Consider the following 16,421-nt stretch of genomic DNA (forward strand, 5'->3'; position numbering starts at 1 on the left):
GCCCCTGCATCTCAGAGCTGGCAACAGCACATCAGATCCTTCTCACACTCGGAGTCTCTGTGACTTCCCCGTCCGCTTCTCTGCTTTTGGGGTGTGTGTGATTAGACTGGGCCAACCCCCAATAATCCAGGAAAGCCGGTGACCTGTGACATCCCTTTTGCCATATAAACATAACATGGTCACAAGTCCTGAGGATTAGTGTGTGCACATCTACGGGGGCCATTATTTGGCCATCACACAATGATGAAATGGCATTTTGTTGTCCGTTTTTCTTTCTTTTTTTTTTTGAGACAGAGTCTCACTCTGTTGCCCGGGCTAGAGTGCCGTGGCGTCAGCCTTGCTCACAGCAACCTCCAACTCCTGGTGATCCTCCCACCTCGGCCTCCCAGAGTGCTAGGATTACAGGTGTGAGTCACTGTGCCTGGCCTCAAATAATAGCCAGCCTTCCTTCCTTCCTTCCTTCCTTCCTTCCTTCCTTCCTTCCTTCCTTCCTTCCTTCCTTCCTTCCTTCCTTCCTTCCTTCGACAGAGTCTCATACTGTTGTCCATGCTACAGTGCCATGGCGTCAGCCTAGCTCACAGTAACCTCCAACTCCTGGGCTCAAGCGATCTTCTTGCCTCAGCCTCCTGAGTAGTTGGGACTACAGGCATGCGCCACCATGCCCAGCTAATTTTTTCTATATAGTTTTAGTTGTCCGGCTAATTTCTTTCTATTTTTAGTAGAGATGGGGGTCTCGCTCTTGCTCAGGCTGGTCTGGAACTCCTGACCTTGAGCGATCTTCCTGCTTCGGCCTCCCAGAGTGCTAGGATTGCAGCCCTGAACCACCACGCCTACCTTCAAATAGATTTCTTATGGCTGCCTTCTCATCAGCTCAAAAGTCTCTTCCTTGAGGAGGCAGTAAAATTTAACCTCGTCCAAAAAGAAGTCTGGCCTTTGCCTTCTCCTTCTTCCTGGAGGGTCATCTTTGTGTGCTTGGGAGTCTTGGGCTAGCCAGGCAGTGACGGTGTGATTTGGGGGTGGGGGCTTTGGGTTACAGGGACATCATTCAGCCAGGGGACTGAGACCATGCCACGGCCATCAATCATTCAAGCATGCACATGCAATCGAGCCCAGGGAAAGTTCTGAACACCGTGGCTACGTGGCTTCCCGGGGTTGGCAACACTTTGTGTGCAGCCAGGCATCACTGCGCTGGAAGCAGTGAGTCCTGCCTGTCCAGGGAGAGGACCCCCGGAAGCTCCGTGTGGGTTCCCAGACTGTACCCAACGCACTTCGCCTTAGTTGATGTTAGTCTGCATCATTTCCCTGGAAGAAACTACAACTGTGAGTATGATGGTTTTTCAGCGAATTGTGTGAGTCCTTCTAAGCAAATTATCGAACTTGAGGGTGGTTTGGGGACCCCCAAAACTGCAGTGGATGTGGGGACGGAGGGTTGTTTTGGGGCCTGTTCCCCTCAGCTGTGTATTCGGCCTAAACCCGGCACCTCCCGCCCAGCTGCGTGATGTGGCTGCCTCGCCCTGCCCACCCTGCCCTCGGCCCAACTTCTTGTCTCCTTGGTTCACTTCTCCCGCCAGAACTGCCTCCCGGACCGTGGCCTGCGGGTGCCCTGTGGTGCCCCCAGGTCGCTTCCGCTGTGTCCCCTAAGCGTCATGTGGCCACTCTGTCACCAGGCCCCGGGTGGCCATGGCCGGGAGGGAGGGTGGGGCCATGTGCAGTCCAGGCCCTGCACCTTCGTAGCTTGGCCACGTCCGTCTCTATGCTTGAATGATTGACTTGTTTTCTGAGCATGAAAATCATTTATTGATTAGACATCTGCTCTACTGAAGCATTTGGATCGACTTTTTAAGAAATAAAATAATAGGCTGGGTGTGGTGGCTCATGCCTGTAATCCTGGCACTCTGGGAGGCCGAGGTGGGCAGATTGCTCCAGGTCAGGAGTTCGAAACCAGCCTGAGCAAGACCCATCTCTACTATGAACAGAAAGAAATTAATTGGCCAACTAATATATATAGAAAAAATTAGCCGGGCATGGTGGTGCATGCCTGTAGTCCCAGCTACTAGGGAGGCTGAGGCAGGAGGATTGCTTGAGCCCAGGAGATTGAGGTTGCTGTGAGCTAGGCTGACGCCAGGGCACTCACTCTAGCCCGGGCAACAAAGTGAGACTCTGTCTCAAAAAAAAAAAAAAGAAAACAAATAAATAAAAATGAGTGTGAAAGTACAAAAACAAATCAAGCAGCCACAAGTAACACATGCTGCTGACCGGCCAGGCCCCGCCCCTCCCCGTTAGCCCCTCCCCTCCCCAGTGGCCCCGCCCACGGCGGCTCCGGCTCTGGGTGCGGACGCTCGGCGGCGCGGGCCGGGCATGCGCAGAGCGCGCGGGCCACGGTTGCCGTGGCAGCGCCGGCCCGAGCGGAGGGCGGCGGGCGCGGCGCCGGCACCGCGGCGGTCTGAGGCGGCGACCCGAGAGCCCGCGGCCCGGCCCGAGGCGGCGCGGTGCAGGCCTGAGTGGCGGGGCGCGCCGCCCGGCCGGCGGGGATGCGGGACCGGCTGCCGGACCTGACGGCGGTGAGCGGCGGCGGCAGCGGGTAGCGGTTCGCGCCGGGCCGGGCGGGGTCCTGAGGGCGGGCGGGGCGCGGGGCGTCCTGGGGCGGACGGGCTCGAGGAGGGGTCCCCGGGCCGAGGCGCGGGGCGTCCTGGGGCGGACGGGCTCGAGGAGGGGTCCCCAGGGCCGAGACGCGGGGCGTCCTGGGGCGGGGGCGCGGGGAGGGGTCCCCAGGGCCGAGGCGCGGGGCGTCCTGGGGTGGGCAGGCAAGGGCGTCCTGGGGCGGGGGCGCGGGGAGGGGTCCCTAGGGCCGGGGTGCGGGGCGTCCTGGGGTGGGCAGGCAAGGGCGTCCTGGGGCGGGGGCGCGGGGAGGGGGTCCCTAGGGCCGGGGTGCGGGGCGTCCTGGGGCAGGGGCGCGGGGAGGGGTCCCCAGGGCTGGGATGCGGGGCTTCCTGGGGCAGGGGCGCAGGGAGGGGTCCCTAGGGCCGGGGTGCGGGGCGTCCTGGGGCAGGGGCGCGGGGAGGGGTCCCCAGGGCTGGGGTGCGGGGCTTCCTGGGGCGGGGGCGCAGGGAGGGGTCCCTAGGGCCGGGGTGCGGGGCGTCCTGGAGTAGGGGCGCGGGGAGGGGTCCCTAGGGCCGGGGTGAGGGGCGTCCTGGGGCAGGGGCGCGGGGAGGGGTCCCCAGGGCTGGGGCGCAGCGCATCCTGGGGCGGTGGCTGCTGGCAGGGTCCCAGGGCAGGGGCTCGTGGCGTCTTGGGCTGGGAACTCAGGGAGGGGTTCCCCAAGGCTGGGGCTCGGGGCGTCCTAGGATGGGAGCTCAGGGAGAGGGTCCCCAAGGCTGGTACTTGGGGTGTCCTGGGGTGGGAGCTTGGGACACCCTGAGGAAGGGGCTGGGGTCCTCTGGTCCGGGGCTCTGGGCTTCTTGGGGCCGGCAGGGCCTCGGGAAGGGGTCCCCAGGGCCAGGGCGCGGGCGTCCTGGGACGGGGTTCAGGGTGTCTTGGGGTCGGCCGGGCTCAGGGAGGGGTCCCCAGGGCCAGGGCGAGGGGTGTCCTGGGGAGGTGGCTGCGGGCGGGGTCCCATGGTGGGGGCTCCTGGTGTCTTGGGCTGGGAGCTCAGGGAGGGGTTTTCCAAGGCTGGGGCTCGGAGTGTCATGTGGTGGGAGCCTGGGACACCCTGGGGCAGGGGCTGGGGCAGGGGCTCCGAGGGGTCCTAGGGTGGGTGGGAGTCTTGGAGGCTTCCCTGACCCTTGACCTCGTGCGTTCAGCAGATGGGGACCCAGAGTTTTTGAGAGCATAAACAGTGGGCCTAGAGTCACCTGGAAGGGTAAAGGGCCGGGCCCTGACCCCTTCCCGAGCAGGCCTTGCTGGTGCCCCAGCTGACATCTGCTGACATCCGCAGGGAGCTCACTCTTCACCCTGATACTTGGCCCAGCGCTTATCCCATTATTCCAGCGGGAGGTCACTGGTCTAACTGTCACCCGCCCCGCCCCGTGGGGTCAGCCCCAGTGGCGTCATTCCCTGGGGGCAGGGATGGGTCCTCTTGCTCTCTGCTTCATCCCTTGGGCCTGACACAGCACCCTGCACCAGGTAGCAGTCAACAGATCCGTGCGAAATGTGGGCGCCTTGTAGTGCTGGATGCTTGGGGTGGGGTGAGCCCCAACAGCTGGAGTCTCGCGTCTCCCCAGTAAACACTTTGCTTTGGCATCTAGGGCTGTGTGTGTGTTTGCTCTGTGTGAGCACACCTAACACGCCCAGCTGGTAGAGTGCGCGGGCGCTCAGCAGATGGAGCAGCAAGTTGCCGTTCACTTTAGCAAGAGGAGAGCAGTCTGCTTAAAAGTGGTACAATTTTAGATGCATTCGTTGTACACACATAAAGTGGTGCAGGGCCAGCGAAACTATAGTGGATGTTTATAGGCTGTCTAAGGGATGAAACGATTTTAGGCTGACAGCAGTAGTTATGACTTTTTCTTTTTTTCTTTTCTTTTCTTTTTTTTTTTTGAGACAGAGTCTCACTCTGTTGCTGGGGCTAGAGTGCCATGGCGTCAGCCTAGCTCACAGCAACCTCCAACTCCTGGGCTCAAGCGATCCTCCTGCCTCAGCCTCCTGAGTAGCTGGGACTACAGGCGTGCGCCATCATTCCCGGCTAATTTTTTTCTATTTATATTTTTAGTTGTCCAGGTAATTTCTTTCTATTTTTAGTAGAGGTGGGGTCTCGCTCTTGCTCAGGCTGGTCTCCAATTCCTGAGCTCAAACAATCCTCCCGCCTCGGCCTCCCAGAGTGCTAGGATGACAGGCGTGAGCCACCTTGCCCTGCTATGGCTTTTTTTAAAAAACAGTAACAGGCACTAATTTGGGCTGAGTGTTCACTGTTTTGTGTTTGCAGTTCACAGATATGGCTCTGCCCCCTGCATTGCTGGCAGCCTCAGACCAGCGTGCTAAGACCCACGGCCCCAAGGCATCCCTGCGTGTGATGAGTTACCAGCTATGCTCGCTTCTCGAATGGAGCTGTTATGTGCTACACATGGCAAAATAGAATAGCCACTTAAATCGGTCTGTGTTCTGTGGGTCAGATGAGGAACTCTGAGAAAGGCAGTGAATGCCTTTCATTCTTTCATTCTTAGGATCATGGGAGTTATGTTTGTACCCATTCCAGGGAAGTTTCTTCATCGGGATTTTTCTTTCCTTCCCTCTATTTTTTTTTTTTTTTTGAGACAGAGTCTCGCTTTGTTGCCCAGGCTAGAGTGAGTGCCGTGGCGTCAGCCTAGCTCACAGCAACCTCAAACTCCTGGGCTCCAGTGATCCTTCTGCCTCAGCCTCCCGGGTAGCTGGGACTACAGGCATGTGCCACCATGCCCGGCTAATTTTTTTTTTATATATATATCAGTTGGCCAATTAATTTCTTTCTATTTATAGTAGAGACGGGGTCTCGCTCTTGCTCAGGCTGGTTTTGAACTCCTGACCTTGAGCAATCCGCCCGCCTTGGCCTCCCAAGAGCTAGGATTACAGGCGTGAGCCACAGCGCCCGGCCTCCTTCCCTCTTTATTAATGGTCAAGTATTTGGACCTTCCTGGCAGCCCACAGACCATCATGTTAAATTCCTGTTGTGTTATCTCTGTAGATTACCTTTCCGCACCAGGTAGCTTACCATGCTTACTTACCAAGCTCTGGGAGAAGGGGGGAGGGAGGAATGCTATGTACTTATAAGCGTTATCAATATTTACTAGCTTTTATGTTTTCAGGAAGTTATGAAAGCAGCCTTCTCCCTAGTATAAAATTTATCTTAAAGTTACCAAATATATAAGTTTAAGTCCCCCCCTCCCCAAGTAGGAAATGTTTCCTATCCAAGTAGTTCTTGGAGTAGTTGAATATCTTTTCACAACCATGTTTCTGAATGGCTGGTGTTTTTTCATAGGTAAAGTCAATATTTAATTTTGGTAATTATTACTCATTTGTGATAATTCAGCTTCTGTTGAATTCTATTTTAATTTATTTTTTTATTTTTGAGACAGTCTCGCTCTGTTGCCCTGGCTAGAGTGCAGTGGGGTCATCACAACTCACTGCAGCCTCGAACTCCTGGGCTCTAGCGATCCTCCGGCCCAGTCTCCCCAGTAGCTGGGCCTACAGGCATGTGCCATCACGCCCAGCTGATTTTTCTATTTTTTTTTTTTTTTTTGTAGAGACAGGATCTGGCTGTTCCTCAGGCTGGTCTCAAACTCCTCTATTCAAGGGATCCTCTCGCCTCTGCCTTCTGTTGAATTCTAAATGATGAAAATTCCAATGACAAGTTATTAACTTCTGCTAAATCATGTCAAACCAGGAAGCTTCTTTTTTTTAAATTTTTTAATTTATTTTTTATTTTTTTTGAGACAGAGTCTCGCTGTGTTGCCCGGGCTAGAGTGAGTGCCGTGGCGTCAGCCTCGCTCACAGCAACCTCAAACTCTTGGGCTCAAGAGATCCTACTGCCTCATCCTCCCGAGTAGCTGGGACTACAGGCGTGCGCCACCATGCCCGGCTAATTTTTTCTACATATATTAGTTGGCCAATTTCTTTTTATTTTATAGTAGAGACGAGGTCTCATTCTTGCTCAGGGTGGTTTTGAACTCCTGACCTCGAGCGATCCTCCCGCCTCCGCCTCCCAGAGTGCTAGGATTATAGGCGTGAGCCACCGCGCCTAACCAGGAAGCTTCTTGCTGCTCATTCCTGACAATAGTGTTCACATAGGGAGAATTTTTTTTTTTTTACTATAATGCTACCTTTAAGGACAATTCTTTTAACACTTAAACAGAGTGTTGATATTTGAATATTTATCCTGCTCTTTGACATTTTGGCAGTCAAGTATGTCACACTGGAGAATATTCCCAGTGCTTTCAGTAAATGTTTGCCACATTTATTTATTATAAATGTGCTGTCACAAACATGGCTGCTGTACTTGTATTAATCTCAGCATGAAGGATTGAACACGGTGTTCACTGAAGACAGGAGTAATGTAGCTTAGGCATAAAGCCAAAGATATCACTGTTTTTGGTAGTAATCTTTTTGTTTTTTATGAAGGGGAAAACAGTATTATTTGGTCTATTTTCTAACATCTAATAGTTTTGAGACTTCCAGGTAGAAATGAGAAATATAAATAAAGGCTTAAAAATAACAACAAGAAGTAGGACATTAGAAAAAATATGTTTCTATTGACATGACTCATTCTTGGTCTACAGGTAGAGAAATTTTTTACTAGCAAGTGAAAGACTTTATGGACAGAAATGGTGCATAACATGGATATCAGATCCTAGCACTCTGGGAGGCCGAGGCAGGCGGATTGCTCCAGGTCAGGAGTTTGAAACCAGCCTGAGCAAGACCCCGTCTCTACTAAAAATTGAAAGAAATTAATTGACCAACTAAAAATACATATACAAAAAATTAGCTGGGCATGGTGGCGCATGCCTGTAGTCCCAGGTACTCGGGAGGCTAAGGCAGGAGGATCGCTTGAGCCCAGGAGATTGAGGTTGCTGTGAGCTAGGCTGACACCACGGCACTCACTCTAGCCTGGACAACAAAGCGAGACTGTCTCAAAAAAAAAACCAAAAAAACAAAAACATGGATATCAGAGTTGAAGAGGGATTGAGCTGCTGTAGTTGTTTGTTCCGTGTCCCAGTGAGGAGTGCAGTTACATAGAACGGGACGGCTATGATAAGAAAACAACTGACTTTCCTCAGGGAAAGCGAGACGTTGGAGACCGTTTCTCCTGAGTACTGAGATGGGTACAGCTTCTCTCCTGGAGTGGCTGGTGAAGTAGCCTGGGCTCTCCGCTGCGTCATACACACAAGAGTGTCTGTCACTTGGGATTTGCCTCGGGATGGCCTTGGGGTGTAGGGTGGGAAGTTGTGGGTGTGCAGCTGGAACAGGACAGGCTGTGGACCGATCTTCACGGGGCCTGGCTGATGGAGATGATATTCCACTTTTGTATGTTTGCAGTTTTCCATAATACAAAGGAAAACAACCAGAGATGAGGCATTTCTGATCCTAGGGTGACTTTCAGAGCTGTGAGATGCCCTGAGAGCCATGTGGTCACTCACGGGGCAGGGGTGCGCGTCCATCTCCCTGGACTCTGCCCCCAGGGCAGTCCCCAGCAGGGTTTCCAGCATGCTCACTGAGCTTCCTTCTCTCACCCGGGCTCGGGTGGTCCAGTTCACAGTCAGTTAGCGACTTGCATGATGTTTCACTCAGTCATTCCTGGCCCTGTGTCTTCTGAGACCCCACAGTTGAGAAGACAGATAAGCACAGGGAAACAGTGAAACCTGTGCCCAGGTGAGTGTTTAGAGAAAGGGAGGGAGCAAGGTGGGGGTGCCGTGGTCGAGGAGAGGAACCTCTAGAAGGGGGACGCCGAGGGCGGGGGAGGGGAGGGCAGGGCGTTGCAGCCAGCGGAGCTTCTTCCTCCCGAGGAGTAGGGTGTGTCGGGCGCTCTTAGGAGCAGGGTGTTTGGAGTCAGATCAGTGTTTCAGCCTCCTCGCCAGCAAAATGGGATCATAAAAATTGGAAGGCGTTTAAAGCCTTTTAAGTCGCCTGCCAGCCAGCTCTTAGTGTTTTTCGGAGGGTCGGCGTGGTGTAGCCGTTCAGACAGGAGCTTTGTACAGCCGGACGGGCTGGCTGCAGCCACTGGCTCCCTGCTCTAGCTCTGCGGCCCTGGGCACGCTCCTTAACCGTGGAGTTTGCGTTCCCGTGTATGAATAGGGCATGTGCCACATGAGGGGTTTGTTAGGGTTAGCTGTGCTAAGTGCTTCCTAGGGCTCCTGGGCACCAGCGCGGCGCCCGCGAGTGGATCTTGTTTTCCCCAAGAGCGTGATGTGTGCCGGGAAGAGCTGGAGTCTGGGTCTCACCCTGATTGCTCTGTTGCTCGTTAGTCCGTGGCCATTTTGTCTTCAGGGCTGCTTGCTTAGAAGTAGGGCTGTGGGCTAGAAACGGTTTCAAAGCTTTGATTGGTCTGTGAAGAGCGCCTCCTCACCACACCGTGTCCTGCCCTCCCGGCCCTGAAGGAGGTGGGCGGGCGCCTCCCGTCCCGGTGCCTGACGCGGAGCTGCTCCCTAGGCGTGCTGTCCCTTCACGCTGAGGGGGTAAAGGGGCCACGCGTCCCTCAGAGAAGGCTGTGCAGACGTGCTTCCGGTGGTCAGTGTCCTGGGGCTGCCGCGACAAGGGCCACAGACCGGGTGTTTTAAAACCACAGAAATTTATTCCCGCCAAGTTCTTGCGGGTCCTTCCCTGCCCCCTCTAGACAGTGGTGGCCACAGTCCTTGGCGTTGGTCCTAAGGCACCCCTTCCTCATCACTGGCACCTCTCCTCCTCCAGTGTGGCCTTATCTCAACCAGCTGTGTCTGCAGTGGCCCTCTTCCCAAACACGCCTCACACGCTGAGGACTGGAACCCACAGCCCTTGCCTGCTAGCACAGCACAAATACAACACTCCCGGTAGCAGTGCTCCTCCACTCCAGGTGTCCCACTCCGCACTGGTGTCAGGTGGCTCCATGTCACCCAGGGCTCCTGGGAAGACCGCTTAGAGGGGGTGCCGGGTGACAGAGTGTGCTGCCGACAGCTCTGAGGGGCCACCAGCTGGGTCCCTCCCTTCAGGCTCGGGTGGGGAACCGGGGCCTTGGGGCCACGTGTGGCCTTCTGGACCCTTGAGTGCGGCCTTCTGACTGAGTCTACATGTTACGGGAGAGAGCCTTTTAATGGAGGGATTGGTCTCGGGCCGGTGGGCACGGCTACTCTGTCTCAGGGCGGCCGCTCCCCCTCCCTGCACGGTGGCTGCCGGGTGCCTTATCTGCACGCAGGGGGCCCTGGGCCAGAGAGGGTGACAGAGTCAGCGTGGTTATTTTAGGCCCAGTTGGTTTTGCCTCAGTGAGTGTCCTGGATGGTAGACAGGAAGGATTTGTTGCGCATTCTTAGCACATTTGTTTAGTTTTCAGATTTTTCTTAGCTAAGGTTGAGTGGAATTTTGTTTCAGAGTGTTGGTGGGTTGTAGATGAGTAAAGCTGTGCTGAGGCTTGGGGAAGGATCGTGAAGGTCCTGAGGGTCACTGCCACCTGGCTCTGTGAGTTGGAGTTGATCTGGCCCTGGGGAGAAGCTTTAGGAGAGCGCCTCCCGGCAGCTCAGGTCTCACTGCTGACCGGAGGCTGCTCTCAAGGCTTTGGTGAGCGAACACCTTGTAATTAGGGTGTCCATTCCCAGGGGTCATTTTGTTGTTTCCTCTCCCCATAGCGGTAGACAAAAATTTCTTTCCTCCTAGTTAGGCTTTTCCCTGTTAGACTGTTTGGACTGCCTAGAAGGATGGTTGTCAAGTGGGGTTCCTGGGCATGGCCTGCAGCTGCTTCAAATGCAGGTTCTGCCCCTCCCTCCCCGCCTGCCGAGTCAGCCACCTGGGAGGGGCCGCCTCATTCAACCAGCCCGGGACATTCTGGTGCCACTGCAGTTAGAGAACTGGTCCTGATGTATCTCCTCCTCCCTCATCATTCTGTGTTCTCGTAGTAAACAGATTCCCACACGCCAGCGTCTTTCTGGCTCTTGCCGGTGGTCACTGCAGTTGCTTTCCTCAGTTTTACTTACTAAGGTCTTCTTTAAGACGCCTTTCCTAATCGAAGTGTTCATTGACTATTAGTGCATGTGTGATGGGGAGTTACTCACTTAGGAAAAAAGGAGTAATGCCAGCTAATATATGTGAAAGTTATTTGAAAATTATCACCCTAGAAAAGTTAACTGGCGCTGTCAGTGTTTTTAATTTTTATGGGAAATATGGAACACAAACAACTCCACTATATATTTTTTTGAGGCAGAGTCTCACTCTGTTTTCTGGTAGAGTGCAGGGTGAATGCAGTGGTGCCATCGCAGCTCACAGCAGCCTCACTCTCCTGGGCTCAAGGGATCCTCCTGCCTCAGCCTCCTGAGTGGCCGGGACTACAAGTGTGCACCACTGCACCCACCTAATTTTTCTGTTTTCAGTGGAGACGGGGTCTCACTCTTGCTCAGGCTGGTCTCAAACTCCTGACCTCAAGTGATCCTCCCGCCTAGAGAGCCAGCTCGTCCAGCCCAGTTTGACTTTTGGAAGATAAAACTGGCTTGTGTGATGTTGACTCACGCAGTGGAATGAATGATTCTCAGTTGCTCGGTTCTGCGAAATCCAAACCTTGTTTCTCTCCGGGGCCTTAGCTGCTATGGTGAAGTGTTGCAGAGTTCAGTTGCCTCAGATGGCGGTGTGCTGCTGTGTGTCACAGTCTGGTGCCCCGGCCCGCAGAGCTCTTTGGGTCCCCCTCTCTGTGGAAAAATTGTCTTCCATGAAACCGGTCCCTGGTGCCAAAAAGGCTGGGGACCACTGCTCTAGTGAGTTGGGATCTCGCGGGTACTGAATTGTTTTTGTCTTTCAGTTCACTGTTTGTGCTTACATAAAAATGTTGAACATCTAATTCTACATTTTATATTTTCCATTTTAGTGTAGGAAAAATGACGATGGAGACACGACTGTCGTTGTTGAGAAGGACCATTTTATGGAGGATTTCTTCCACCAGGTGAGAGCGCTGAATGAAGCCCCGTCACAGACTTTTCTTTACACGTAGCTCTGTTCATGTAATTGTGCATTTGTCATATTTGAAACAGTACTAAAATATTTTAAAAGTTGCTGTTTGAATCATGTAAATTCTCTGGAGTTAATTGGTTATACTGAGAAAAATGCAAATCACTGTCTACTAGCCCGGGAAGGGGTGGGGTGCGAACGGTAGGGTCGTGGGTGTGGAGTGCAGAGGAACCCTCTCGTCCCAGAACGTAAGGAGGGGCTCGTGCTCGTGGGTGGGGGGTGCTTGCCAGGCGGTTCTGCCCCTGTGACGTGTAGCCGGGTGCTACTGGATGCACTTCCTCCCCTGCAGGCTGCCTCTGGGAGAGCCTGCCACACCCCTTGATAGATGTTCTAAAAGTTCTCACCACCAGACCAGTGTATTTTTTAATGATGGACACTTCATTCACAGGACTCTTTTTGGTTGCGATGAACCTATAGAATAGCTCAGTCCAGGCCAGGTGCTGTGGCTCACACCTGTAATCCTAGCACTCTGCAAGGCAGAGGCGGGCAGATTGCTCGAGGTCGTGAGTTCAAAACCAGCCTGAGCAAGAGTGAGACCTCGTCTCTACTATAAATAGAAAGAAATTAATTGGCCAACTAATACATATAGAAGAAATCAGCTGGGCATGGTGGCACATGCCTGTAGTCCCAGCTACTCGGGAGGCTGAGGCAGCAGGATTGCTTGAGCCCATTAGTTTGAGGTTGCTGTTAGCGAGGCTGATGCCATGGCACTCACTCTAGCCTGGACTCTGGCTCAAAAAAAAAAAAAAAAAGAATAGCTCAGTCCAAAGTCTACACTGGTCTATCTGTGCGTGGATTTGGAAATATGTAATATATTAATCAGAATATACTAAAAGTTATCAGTTTTTCAGATTCAACCAGAAATTCCGGAATGCCTAATGTAAGCCTAATCATTGGTTTTCAAGTATTTGTTAGTTCCTGATGAGATTAAATTGTTAGATGCAATAACTTATTTTAAGGCATAAAGGAGTTAAGATACTGGATTTCCTGATTTAACTTGGAAATGAAACTCTTTTTTTTTTTTTTTTTGAGACAGAGTCTCGCTTTGTTGCCCAGGCTAGAGTGAGTGCCATGGCGTCAGCCTAGCTCACAGCAACCTCAAACTCCTGGCTCAAGCAATCCTCCTGCCTCAGCCTCCCAAGTAGCTGGGACTACAGGCATTCGCCACCATGCCCGGCTAATTTTTTGTATATATATTAGTTGGCCAATTAATTTCTTTCTATTTATAGTAGAGACGGGGGTCTCGCTGTTGCTCAGGCTTGTTTCGAACTCCTGACCTCGAGCAATCCGCCCGCCTCGGCCTCCCAGAGAGCTAGGATTACAGGTGTGAGCCACCGCGCCCGGCTGAAACTCTTTTTATATTTTTTTATCTTTAGCTTCCCTAACCACTTTGTCAGATTATTATTGTGCAGATTTTACCCATACCTGGTTGCTTAACTCTTTCATGTGAGTTCCTTGTAAAAAGTTATTTCTTATTTTAAAGAATCTCCTAGAATTAAATGTTTTATTGATTGATTGATTGTGGAGATGGGGTCTCATTATGTTGCCCAGGCTGGTGTTAAACTCCTGGGCTTAAGCCATCCTCCTGTCTCAGCCACCCAAAGTGCTGGCATCACAGGCCTGAAGCCACCATGCCCAACCACGTTGCTGTATTTAATAGAAAAATTCCATGTAGTGATTCATTGAATGCTGCTGTAGTCTCTGCTTGTCTGGTGTTAACTCATCTTTGCTGTTGGTGTCTCAGGGATGTGTACAAAACAGGTTCCTCATTGACCTCATTTGGATTCTAACTTAAGCTCAAGCCTTCATTTCTTAAATAGTCAATTTATTTTGCAGTTAACTTCTGTGAAATGACTTCTTAGACAAATAAAGAAGCAAATGATGTTTGTTAATATAAACTCAGTTTTAGAAAATGGCCCTCAGATCTTTACTGTCATAGAATGTTGCAAAATGAATGGATTTTTTACGTGACCAGTGCTTGGTTAAAGGCTAAAATCGTGCTCTGAAGGGCAGCCAGGGAGTCTCCTTTTTGTAAAGATGATTTATAATGGACAGAAAGACCCCCTGTGTCTTGTAACTCACGGGAGTAAATGGTGGCTGTCACCATTGTTGTGCTTCTGTCTTGGTGCTGAGTGAGCCCAGCAAGTTCCTGTCTTCCAGAACCTCACTGGGGCTTCTGCTAGAGTTATCAGTGGTATGTGTTGCAGAACTCTCCAAGAGTTAAAATGATGTTCTTTCTACTTTCTGATGTTCAGTGTACCACAGAACTACTTTAGAAATGATACTTTAATGATGGCACAATGAAATGCAGATCTCTGTCCTAAAACCAAATACCATTACTTGTGCTTAAAGCTTCATAATGAAATAGCAGCAAGTTTAAAAGAATCGGTTTTATTGTATGTAGTGTTTTTACATGATTGATAAAATTGAAAGTATGTGGGTTATATAAAGTTCTTTTTTGAGGGGGGGAGGATACAGTCTCACTCTTTGCTCAGGGTAGAGTGCCATGTCGTCAGCCTAGCTCACAGCAACCTCAAACTCCTGGGCTCAGCCAATCCTTCTGCCTCAGCCTCCCGAGTAGCTGGGACTACAGGCATGTGCCACCATGCCCGGCTAATTTTTCTATATATTTTTAGTTGGCCAATTATTTCATTCTATTTATAGTAGAGATGGGGTCTCACTCTTGCTTAGGCTGGTTTCGAACTCCTGACCTTGAGCAATCCGCCCGCCTCGGCCTCCCAGAGTGCTAAGATTACAGGTGTGAGCCACCTCGACCAGCCTATTTAAATTTTACAGACATTGCGTATAAAGGGAAATAACACCCAGGCCTGATGGAATCGTTCTTAACTGTTCTTTTAAGAGCAGAATTCTGTGTTAGACCATCCTTTAATGCTTTGATTTTCCAAATGTGGTCTGAGGCTTGGACCAGGGGTCCCTAGGGGTCTCTGAGACCCTTTCGAGTGGACCACCTCAAAACTATTTTTATAATGATTGTAAGCTATCGTTCACCTTTTCACCTTTCTCAAGAACACACAGCGGTGGAGTGCCTCAGGACAACACAGTAAACACACGAGGATACATGAGAATCACCATGCCTTCAATTAAGCTAGAAATTAGATTTACAAAAAATGTAAATCACTGCTCCTATTTGGATTGATTTTTGGGGAAAATTTTTTTGTCATAAAGATGTGTTATTCATGTTAACACATGTTTTAGTTTCCTATTGCTGATACAACAAATTATCACAGACTTTGTGGCTTGAAACAACACGTATTCATTATCTCATAGTTCCAGGGGTCAGAAGTCTGAAACGAGTCCGACAAACACCACAGTGGTGACGGGCTGTGCTCCGGCTAGCGGGGTGAGGGGACGGGGGTCTTCCTCGTCTCTCACAGCTTCTAGAGCCCACCCGTGTTCTTGGCTCGCCCCTTCCTCTGTCTTCAAAGCACAGCACCTGCCAGGCTGTTTTCCTTGTCACCTCTCCGCTTTCTGACATTGACCCTCTTGGCTGTGTGTTAGAAGGGCGCTGCGGTACCCCGAGCACCCCCAGATAACCAGGACCATCCCCATCGCAGGGCTCTGAGCTTCATCCTGTCTGCAGCGCCCCTTTGCCACGCTAGGCGACACATCCTCAGACCCCAGGTTAGGGTGTGGACGCATGCCACGACGTGCAGGGTCTGTGATTGCTGCAGGAGGGAGCAGTGCAGCGTGGCGTCTTGCTCCTGTGGCCGCCTTGCTGCTCTGTAGCGCGACCCGCCCTGCCCTGTCTCCTGCGATGCCCGTGCTTGGGTGGAGGGTCCCCCTGGGTAGCCGGCCTAGGCTCCCCATCTCAAGAAGTTTAGTTACAGCTGCAGAATTTCTTCTGCCACGTAGGGTACCGTTCACGGGTTCCAGGGGGCAGGACCTGACCATCTGTGGGGCCATTACTGGGCCTGCCATGGAGGGCCTTGGCGAGGGTGTCATGACTCCACCTGGGTGCATCACGCTAGCAAGCGCGTCGCATTTGGAAACACACGTTGAGTAGCCTGAGCCAGGTAGAACTCCAGGACAGTGCGTGTGCGGCGGGTGGACTGCAGACACCGGCTCACACAGGCGAGTTACTGCCAGCACCTCCGCAGGCCGGGTGCGTCAGCAGTAGGGCCCTTCCGGCTGGCGCCCTCGCTGGCGATGCGTGGACCGGCATAGGAATCTCCACTGCCTAACGGCCTTCCGTGAAGGTTGACTGATGCTGCCTTTGTCATCAAGGTAGAAACATTAAACGGCACATTTCTCTTTATTTTTTAAATTAAATGATATCAATTTGAGAATGGGAAAGGGTTTTATTTCTTTATGTGGCAATTATTCATTTATTTCCTTCCTTTTTTCTTCCCTTTTTAGGTAATGGAAAGTGGTAGCACATTTGCACTTCCACATCGTGATGACTCTTTCTGTCTGTCCTAGGTTGAGGAGATTAGAAACAGTATCAGCAAAATAGCTCAATATGTGGAGGAAGTAAAGAAAAACCACAGCATCATTCTTTCTGCACCAAACCCAGAAGGAAGTAAGTCGATGCCTTTTAACAAAGTTTTTCTGTCTGTGTGCCTTTCTCTTGCTCTCTGCTACACGGGAGCAGGGAGTTTGGCTCCGGGCATCCTGGGGCTGTGGTCCCAGGTAAGCTGCGCCCAGGTGGGGATTGGAGCCCCCAGCACAGTCTGGTGGGCGGCTGGGCGAGGACCGTTGCGTACGGTATCCAAAAGAATACAGGGCACCGTCGGTTACAGACCTGAGGTCTCAGTGCG

The 16,421-nt window shown here is 52.1% G+C and overlaps 1 protein-coding gene across 7 annotated transcripts in view; it reads left to right on the forward strand.

The window, feature by feature from the left end:
* Positions 1 to 2,340: 2,340 nt before the first annotated feature.
* Positions 2,341 to 16,421, forward strand: part of STX2 (syntaxin 2) — a 42,337-nt gene continuing 28,256 nt past the window's right edge. For 4 of the 7 annotated variants that reach the window (XR_012914225.1, XM_075996418.1, XM_075996416.1 and 1 more), the window contains exons 1-3: positions 2,341 to 2,561; positions 11,504 to 11,578; positions 16,084 to 16,183. Coding sequence is in view for 5 of the 7 variants with exons in the window: in XM_075996418.1 (XP_075852533.1) it covers positions 2,532 to 2,561; positions 11,504 to 11,578; positions 16,084 to 16,183 (205 nt within the window). In the remaining 2 variants the exon portion in view is untranslated. The remainder of the gene's footprint in view (positions 2,562 to 11,503; positions 11,579 to 16,083; positions 16,184 to 16,421) is intronic. The other 3 variants (XR_012914226.1, XM_075996419.1, XM_075996417.1) reach the window with 2 other exon arrangements.

Source organism: Microcebus murinus, chromosome 22 (assembly GCF_040939455.1).
Source record: "Microcebus murinus isolate Inina chromosome 22, M.murinus_Inina_mat1.0, whole genome shotgun sequence".
NCBI classification, from domain to species: Eukaryota; Metazoa; Chordata; class Mammalia; order Primates; family Cheirogaleidae; genus Microcebus; species Microcebus murinus.